Source organism: Schistocerca americana, chromosome 9 (assembly GCF_021461395.2).
Source record: "Schistocerca americana isolate TAMUIC-IGC-003095 chromosome 9, iqSchAmer2.1, whole genome shotgun sequence".
Lineage (NCBI taxonomy): Eukaryota > Metazoa > Arthropoda > Insecta > Orthoptera > Acrididae > Schistocerca > Schistocerca americana.
The window spans coordinates 88,073,682-88,083,876 of record NC_060127.1 but is presented as its reverse complement, the minus strand read 5'-3'; the positions used below and the strand labels follow the sequence as shown (position 1 = coordinate 88,083,876).

Sequence of the window (10,195 nt, the reverse complement as noted above, 5' to 3'; positions counted from 1 at the left end):
TGTAAGGATGTAGAGGCTTGTCTCACTAGGGGTAACATAGATACTGCCTACAGGAAATTTAAAGAGACCTTTGGAGAGAAGAGAACCACTTGTATGAATATCAAGAGCTCAGATGGCAACCCAGTTCTAAGCAAAGAAGGGAAGGCAGAAAGGTGGAAGGAGTATATAGAGGGTTTATACAAGGGCGATGTGCTTGAGGACAATATTATGGAAATGGAAGAGGATGTAGATGAAGATGAAATGGGAGATACGATACTGCGTGAAGAGTTTGACAGAGCACTGAAAGACCTGAGTCGAAACAAGGCCCCAGGAGTAGACAACATTCCATTAGAAGTACTGATGGCCTTGGGAGAGCCAGTCATGACAAAACTCTACCTTCTGGTGAGCAAGATGTATGAGACAGGCGAAATACCCACAGACTTCAAGAAGAGTATAATAATTCCAATCCCAAAGAAAGCAGGTTTTGACAGATGTGAAAATTACCGAACTATCATTTTAATAAGTCACAGCTGCAAAATACTAACGTGAATTCTTCACAGACGAATGGAAAAACTAGTAGAAGAGGACCTCGGGGAAGATCAGTTTGGATTCTGTAGAAATTTTGGAACACGTGAGGCAATACTAACCTTACGACTTATCTTAGAAGAAAGATTAAGAAAAGGCAATCCTACGTTTCTAGCATTTGTAGACTTAGAGAAAGCTTTTGACAACGTTAACTGGAATACTCTCTTTCAAATTCTGAAGGGGGCAGGGGTAAAATACAGGGAGCGAAAGGCTATTTACAATTTGTACAGAAACCAGATGGCAGTTATAAGAATCGAAGGGCATGAAAGGGAATTAGTGGTTGGGAAAGGAGTGAGGCAGGGTTCTAGCCTCTCCTCGATGTTATTCAATCTGTATATTGAGCAAGCAGTAAAGAAAACAAAAGAAAAATTCGGAATAAGTATTAAAATTCATGGAGAAGAAATAAAAACTTTGAGGTTCGCCGATGACATTGTAGTTCTGTCAGAGGCAGCAAAGGACGTGGAAGAGCAGTTTAACGGAATGGACAGTGTCTTGAAAGGAGGATATAAGATGAACATCAACAAAAGCAAAACGAGGATAATGGAATGTAGTCAAATTAAATCGGGTGATGCTGAGGGGATTAGATTAGGAAATGAGACACATAAAGTAGTAAAGGAGTTTTGCTATTTAGGGAGTAAAATAACTGATGATGGTCGAAGTAGAGAGGATATGAAATGTAGACTGGCAATGGCAAGGAAATCGTTTCTGAAGAAGAGAAATTTGTTAACATCGAGTATAGATTTAAATGTCAGGAAGTCGTTTCTGAAAGTATTTGTATGGAGTGTAGCCATGTATGGAAGTGAAACATGGACGATAACCAGTTTGGACAAGAAGAGAATAGAAGCTTTCGAAATGTGGTGCTACAGAAGAATGCTGAAGATAAGGTGGGTAGATCGCATAACTAATGAGGAGGTATTGAATAGGATTGGGGAGAAGAGAAGTTTGTGGCACAACTTGACTTGAAGAAGGGATCGGTTGGTAGGACATGTTTTGAGGCATCAAGGGATCACAAATTTAGCATTGGAGGGCAGTGTGGAGGGTAAAAATCGTAGAGGGAGACCAAGAGATGAATACACTAAGCAGATTCAGAAGGATGTAGGTTGCAGTAGGTACTGGGAGATGAAGAAGCTTGCACAGGATAGAGTAGCATAGAGAGCTGCATCAAACCAGTCTCAGGACTGAAGACCACAACACAATAAATAATGTGTGTATTAACTGAATGATTTAACACACTTTAATCTACTACTTACAGCAGATGACTATACACATAAATTTAATAAAGTATTACTTCTGTGAAAGAATATCGTGATTTACACAGGAAACCCCTGGGATAAGCTATTGTAAGTCCTAACTGCTGATATTTTATAATTCAAAATTTTTAATAAGAGCTTGATGGATTTATATGTGGATCAGCACTCAGCAATTCTAGTTTGATAAAAAAGTAATTTGTTCTTGTACACTCCTGATAACTTGAAAATAAAATTGCTTGTATTTGTTAACATCATTATCTTTTGCCAGCTCCTTTCGTTGTACAGTCTAACAGATGACTGCTAATTATGTACAAAAGCCAGTGGTTTCACGACATGGATTTAATTGTACAAGGAAATTAACAAAGATAGTGGAACAGAAATTTTTCATTTATTAATTTCAATAAAAATACATTCAACGATTAATCTTCATTTAATAAAATCAAATAGTAAAAAAGTCTTATTTTTCGTCTACAAATTACATGTAACATTGATTGAAGATCATCATTATCTTACAAAAATTGAAATTCAGTCACAGTGACACACATAATGAAAATAAATAAGTACGTTTTTTCCGACAACACTGAATAACAACTACTTAACTATTCTTTACTAGATGCAACAGTTGACGGTTATATACACAAAAGTCAATGGAAAACACTGCAAAATGAATTCTTGTACCTTCAATGGTCTCAGGAATTATTTATGAAATGCACTGTTTATGAGAATGGAAGCAGTAAGTCTAGTCTGAGTTATGAAGTGTAGACACCATTAACGATAAACGAAGTACATGGATTCTAGATTCACTGTCAAAACCAATACTAATAATAATAACCATTCTTTCTTCAACATTCACAGACGTCCAAAGCAGTTTCATCAGCTAAGTGTTTCATAGAAGTAATGGTGGTTCAAACTGCAAAAGTAACCATCTCAGTTCACAACTATATATTCTCATTGTTAGGTACCAGCCTGTCAGACTCTGGGTTCTTTTCGAGCATCCAGTAGTAGCTGTAGACAACTCGCAGGAAGTATACGTTGGGCACTGAGAAATAGACAGAGGCCGTAGGCAGATATTAAGCAAATCAGATGTAATTGTACATTACTTAGAAATAAACTACAGGGGGGGGGGGGCAGGGATGTAAAAAAATGGAAGATTTTGTTTAGCTTGAAATACAGTACACCATTCTGCAGAATGGCAAGTCATGTGTTGATCATATTCTGCATACTCTGTCACATAGTAACACCTTCAGGGATGCATTAACAATATACGGACAAACTACAGAAATGTAACCTGTATGCTGTATTAACTGTACTGTTTTGCTATACTATTTAATGTTATTCATGCTTATGATAGCTATGTTTGGTCAACTGAATTAGAAGGAAAACAGCTACTTTTGAAGGGGACGCTACCTCTTCAGTTGCTCTAAATAACTATTGTTTAGTTCCTACTGATAGCTAAGCAAGAGTTACACACATATAATAGGTTTTAGTCACTGTGTGTAGTATGTATGAGGGTTTATTTATAATAGTCTCTGTTTAATTACGTGTTTACAGGTATTTACAAGTACTGATACAATAATTCAGTTCATTTGTACAAGGTGTGACTAATAAGATACTTCACTTAATTTTGAATTTTTGGAGGCTCTAAATTTTGTACTGTATCTATTGATAACTTTTAAAATCAAACAGTGGAAAATACATGATCGACTAATAACAGTTGTGAAAAAGAGAGATAAGACTGCTAAATAAGTAAGTTCTTCTAAAGAAATAGACAACACACACACACACACACACACACACACACACACACACACATTCAAGCAAAGACAACTCACAGAGACATGAGCAATATCTCGGGCCACTGAGCCAGATTGTGATCATGGGAGAAGCAATCTGTGTGGTGACGTTAAGGAGTAGGCAGGGGTGGGGAGGGGAAGAGATAGCGGGATAGGAGTGAGGGATGGCAAAGTGCTGCTTATGGGAGCATACAGGGGTGGGGTGGAGAGAGGGTAGGGCAACAGATGCAGTCGGGATGTTAGACAAAGGCAGGGGGGGGGGGATGTGTGTAAAAGTAAAAATACTGAGGATGCATTGGTGAAACAGAAGACTATACAGTACTGGAGGGGGGACAGGGAAGGGGATATAATGGTGAAGGACAGTGACTAATGGAGGTTTAAGCCAGGGGAATTACAGGAACACATCATATATTGCAAAGAGAATTTCCAATTGTGTAGCTTAGAACAGCTGGTGTTGGTAGGAAGGATCCAAATGGCACAGGCTGTGAAGCAGTCAACTGGGTGGTCCAGATGTTTCCTGATCACAGTTTTTCGTTATGTGGACGGACTGCTTGTTGGTCCTCATGCCCACATAGAATGCAGCACAGTGGTTGCTGGTCAGCTTGTAGATCACATTACTGGTTTCACAGGTATCCCTGCATTTGATGGGGTAGGTGATGTGCCTGGAGTGAAGTAGTTGGTGGTAGGAGGATGTATGGATAAGGTCTTGCATCTATGAATATTATAGGAATATGAACTATGCAGTAAGGGGCAGGGATCAGGGGTGGAGAAGGGATGGACGAGGATATTGTGTAGGTGCAGTGGGAGGTGGAATACCACCATGGGAGGGGTGGGAAGGATAGTGGGTGGAACGTTCCTCATTTCAGGACACGATGAGAGGTAGTCGAAACCCTCGCAGAGAAAGAGATTCAGTTGCTCTGGTGCTAGGTGGTACTGAGTCGTGAGGGGAATACTCTTCTGTGGTCTGACGATGAGGCTTTTGGAGGTCACTGGAGAGAAAAGGCATGGGATATCTGTTTCTGTATGAGGTTGGGAGGTAATTTCGGTCTGTGAAGGCCTCAGTGTGATCTTTGGTATATTTTGAGAGCGACTGCTGATTACTACAGATATGACGGCCATCCATTGCGTATTGTCCTTTTGTTAAGAGAAGACGTTGCACCTTGAGCTTTTTGAATTTGTCTGTGAGGCATTCTTGAGTAGTGCTATTGGCAGTATAGGGAACTGACGTGGGTGGACACCTGGTCTCTTACAAAGCTTTAATGTGTCGTAGATGTTCTCTGAAGTGTATACTCCAATAAAGAGTAGAATTAAATATATAATCTTGGTTTAACTTCGCCATGCAGTGTCGATGGAAAGATTCTACACCAGTGGTTCATAGGGAAGAATTGTCATCCGTGTGGGCTGGAAGTATTTGGAACCAAATAATATGCACTTCATCCAAAAGAGTGCCGAGAAGTGGAGTGAAAAGTGACAACAAGCAGTCTTTTTTGAGTATGCTAAAAATGTTGATGGTTTCTGACTCTGTATGATAACCGATCGACATTTCAGTGTAAATTAATTAAGAGAAGCAGGACAACAGGGAATACCACAGGTCAAATCACCATTTATTATGCTGTTCTCTATGACTATTTCTTATGATCATCATCTGTTATCATCATCATTTCTTATCATCATCATCATCATCGTCATCCATTAGTAGTATTGGCTATCTCACATTCTGTGACCAGACAACCTCTTCCATCCATCGACAATACAGACCTCCTGTATCTCTTCAGCCTTGGGGTTCATAAAATTTAGAGTGATATGTTTCAACATCCTGTACAGTTTTTTTTATATATGGGTTCACTTCTCACTTTGTGTGCTGTGTATTTTGTTTTCGTCATTTTGGCAAAGGCCACTACGTTCATTGAGTTTTGATAACACATTGTTAAGTATTGTTTATATTTATGTTTTCATTCGTTTATCAAATTTTCTTCATAATATACATATTTTCCATTACACTTGGTTATTTTCTTGCAGTATGGATCAACAGCTTCTACAAATTTTTAAAGGATTTCATCTTGCTTACAGCTGTTCCTATTTAATTTTTCAATTGCAATTTCGGCATTAAGCCATTTTCAGGCATCCACAGGACATAATGTAACGTAATGAGAACAATTTACCGTGGGATTAACAACAGATACAGCCAATTTTGTAGTTTTTTTATATTTGTATATCGTACTTACAAGATTTTTGACATATACGTTTACGTTAAGCACAGATAACAACGTAATATGTACAATTGCACGTCAGAACAACTAGTCAGCGAATGTTCCATTTTATATGCTGCGATTTTGAGTATATATGTCATACATCTAAAAGTGTGCACTTACAGTACATTAGAATACATGTCTAAAACAGTCCAGAAATTTTTATTTTTGAGATTTGCTTCTTCACTGATTAGTTCTTCAGCAGCGTCCATTAATCTATCTTTCTCTAACCTGTGTAGTACCTTTAAAGATTTCACGAAGTTGTTGGTGTAATGACTGTAGTTTTGGAGATGGGCACTAAATGAAGAGATGCACGTCTCGCTTATGTTTGTGTACTCTCTGAATCTAGTGGACAAGCGTCTACCTGTTTGCCCCACATAGAAATTTTCACGTTCACTACATGCGATATTATAAATGCATGATTGTGAGAATTGTTTTGTTTTGTGCGTTGTGTGTCTAATTATTGTCCTTACTTTGTTGTTTGTGCAGAACCCGATTTGTACATTAGTTTTACGAAAATCATCGGCTATTCCGTGTCATTTGGCAACATGCACTTCGTTTTTTCTGGTTCTGCTTCTCTTGCTATTGTTATTTCTTTATAGTGTTGTTGCTTTTGTTATGTAATTTGGTACTAAATATTTTGTTTTCCTAGTCAGCATTGTAGCCTTTATTTGTGCCTATATGTTCTAGTATACACAACTACTCAGTAATTTCGTTCCGTTCTAATGGGAGGTTAATGATTCTGTTGGTCATGCAGTGATAAAAGCTTTCTTATACATTCTGGGTGGAGCAAACTGTTGTGGATTATGCTATCAGTGCAGATTGGTTTCCAAATGTTCCGAATTTGTGTCCACCTTTGTCATTCTTTGTCATCAAATCCAAAAAACTGATCAACTGTTGTTTTTCCAGTTCCATAGTAAATATGATCTTTGGATGTACCCCGTTACATTGTGAAAACATACTTTCGATTTCAGCAATTGTGCCATTGAAGAGAGCAAGAGTATCGTTACATACGTCTTGTAATATAAAATCTTAATAGTTATACCAGTAAATTTTTCGAAGAATTGGTTCTCAGCAATATCTGATTTGTAAAAAAAATCTGCTAGTGTGCTAACAATACAGTTGTCCAAAGCAAACACTATGTGGTTGTGAGTGTATCTCATGTTGGAATTTAAAATAATAAACAGATAATATCAATTGTAACAACTCAATAATTTCCTCAGTTTTGGCTATTGCAGTTTTTTATGTTTGAGTAGGTTATTTTTTATAATGTCACTTATTTCTGTTATTAAAACATTAGTGAGCAGATTTATTATATAAAATGAGACTAAGTTTCCTTCAGTAGCTGTGGGTATATCTTAAATCTGGCTAGCACTACACCAGTGGCAATTTTAACTGTACAGCCTGTTTCAAAAGTGTAATATTTTATTATTAGCATGTTAAGCTTCTTACTAATTCTGTATGCAGGTCTATTAATATAATTCACTACAGGGTATATCTGATATCCAGTCTTACGGACCTTAGGTTACGCATGGAATGTGGGTGTTCGTGGATTCAAGACCAAACATTCATTGATCTCCCTGTCTGTCAGGATGAAGTTACGCTTTTTAAGGCTTTCCTGATTAAAGCACTAACTTTGTTGGTAGGATCTATATTTCATTTCGTAATATTATTAGTAGCAATTATGTCGTTTACCTTGCAAACATGATCATTTTCATTTATGATATCTACACTAGCACCCTTATCTGCTTTCAGGGCAATATGTTTGTTTATCGTTAATTCCACATATGGTAAGATCGTTTCATAAAAACACGGGAGAACAGCCGGATATCAGTAACTTCCTGCCACGATATTTCGGCGCAGAGTCTTCTGGCCATCTTCAGGTGAGTACCACTGTAGTAGTACTGGCGAGTACGCGCTGAGCTCCGCTATTTAAGGCCTTCTGAGGTGACATTGCGCATGCGCTGCTCAGCGCGCGCGTTCATAACGGCTCCGTGCGCTGCGCCTCGCGCCCTCCACTGCGAAAGCCTGGCGTATCGGTGTCAGGTCGATTTCCATCTCTATGCAGATAACTACGTCGACTACGAAGTTTCTCTGTAACAGGATTCCAAGCAGAGTTTAGCTGAAAACCGCTATCTCGATTGATGAGAGTCTCGTTCTCAGACAATCCTATTTCCACAGATTCATTGATAATCGAGCTCCAAAAGTTTGATGTATGGGCCAAAATTTTTGTGTCATTGTAATTCATGGAATGGTCTGTGGAAATACAATGTTCGGCGATTGCGGACTTGGTGGGTTGGAGAAGGCGAGTATGCCGTTGGTGTTCCACAATGCGTTCCTGCACAGTTCGTGTTGTTTGCCCTATATATGATTTGCCGCATTCACACGGAATTTTGTAAACACCTGGTTTACACAGGCCCAGGTCGTCTTTAACGGATCCCACCAGTGATGAAATTTTGGAAGGAGGGCGAAAGATGGCTCTCACTTGATACTTTCTCAATATTCTGCCTATCTGTGAATAAATATTCCCAATAAATGGTAGATAAACACTCGACCTGAAGGCCTCTTCCTTGTTTCGTCGTTTGTAGGTCTTCATCACTCTGTTCACTTGCCTAGGTGAAAAGCCTATCTTCAAAAATACTGTTTGCAGGTGTTCCAGTTCCGCTTGAAGACTGTCGGCGTCAGAGATAGTATGGGCACGGTGGACCAAGGTTTTGAGAACGCCCATTGTTTGTGCTGGATGGTGGCAACTAGTAGCTTGTAGATACAGGTCTGTATAAGTGGGCTTTCTGTACACCGAGTGACCAAGTGTGCCGTCACTCTCCCCGTTGCGCCAAGACGTCTAAAAATGGCAGACAACCATCTCTCTATCTCCATGGTAAACTTTATGTTTTCATGTATGGAGTTCATGTGACGTAAAAATTCTTGGAGACGGTCCAGACCATGAGGCCACACTATAAAAGTGTCGTCAACGTACCGCCAAAATACTGTCAGTTTAAAAGTGGCAGAGTCGAGTGCTCTCTCCTCAAAATCCTCCATAAAAAGATTGGCCACCAGGGGAGACAAAGGACTCCCCATGGCGACAGCATCAGATTGTTCGTAAAATTCGTTGTTAAATATAAAATATGTAGAGGAGATGGTAAGATTATTTTGCATCTTATTATTATACCTCTCCTCCTCGCATTTTATTTTTTTCTTCAATAATCCTAGCTACTGTGTTAGTAATTCTGTTTTTCTTTCATAGAATGGAAACTGGGGTATGTCTAGAGCGAATTTTGTATCAGCAATAACATTATTTACAGCAACACCATTCATGACTGACGCAACATTGTACTTTAATCCTTACTGTTAAATATTAATTTCAGATGTAGTAAAGGTAATATTAATTAGGTTGACCAAACGTTTAAAAAATTTAAAACTGCATTCAGCATTATCAGATCCAAAACTAGGTTCGTATGTATGTTCCACATCTGTCCCTAAAGCACTTGCTCGATTTCATCCAAACTTCCTACACAAACCACTTCCAGTCTGGAGTGAAACGCTGTGGGATTAAGAACGATCCACCTATCAGAGGGGTAGGGGTAAAGCAGCACTGTACTTCACAACGTGCAAATACCTATACCTTTTGATCTAGTATTTGAGAATGAGAGCACTAAAAGACTTCCAATAAACTTTACACACAATTTCAGATCTTAACGAAACAGTTTCTTGCTGGCTACCTCCACAAAATAATGAAAGGAAAGCAGTTTATTGCTTAGTACATTTTCATGGAGTGTAACTGCTGCAAGAAGCATGACGTTATAATTTACTACTTATTTACAGCTAACTGCACTCGTGACACATTTTGCAGACAGCATTTACATTTACCACAGAATGTACAGGAAAAATTACATCATTGAACGACACATAGTTCAGGATGGTGTAACATTATGTGATTGCCTTACCATTTTAAATCATTCACTAATGGAGCAGTCGCTCGGTAACAGCTACAGTTAGCAAATAATGTTGCGAGAATGTAAAAGGTGAACGACCTGTGACGTAACTTGTTTATTGTCGAAGCGCCGTCAGAGATGCTGTGAGTTATTGACTTTGGAAACCGCGGCGCGAAAAACGGACAGAAGAAGAACACTTTTTTACACATTTTTTTTTGATGTACGGGATATTCTCGATGAACAGTTACTCATTTCTTCTCTTGTCTCCTGTAACGTGTGCCGGACGCGCATGTCTTGCCGCCGTATTATTATTGTTAAAAATAATATTGTTCTAGTGTAAAGTAAATGTGTAATACTAAAAGTGCCTAGCAGTAGATTTATTGTGCGACGTGTATGTGAAAACGTCG

The 10,195-nt window shown here is 38.7% G+C and overlaps 1 protein-coding gene across 3 annotated transcripts in view; it reads right to left on the bottom strand.

The window, feature by feature from the left end:
- Positions 1–2,383: 2,383 nt before the first annotated feature.
- The window catches only part of LOC124551189, a 120,583-nt gene continuing 112,771 nt past the window's right edge, over positions 2,384–10,195 (bottom strand). For all 3 annotated transcript variants that reach the window (XM_047126179.1, XM_047126180.1, XM_047126178.1), the window contains one exon: positions 2,384–2,853. In XM_047126179.1, the coding sequence (XP_046982135.1) occupies positions 2,753–2,853 (101 nt within the window). In that variant the 3' untranslated portion in view covers positions 2,384–2,752. The remainder of the gene's footprint in view (positions 2,854–10,195) is intronic.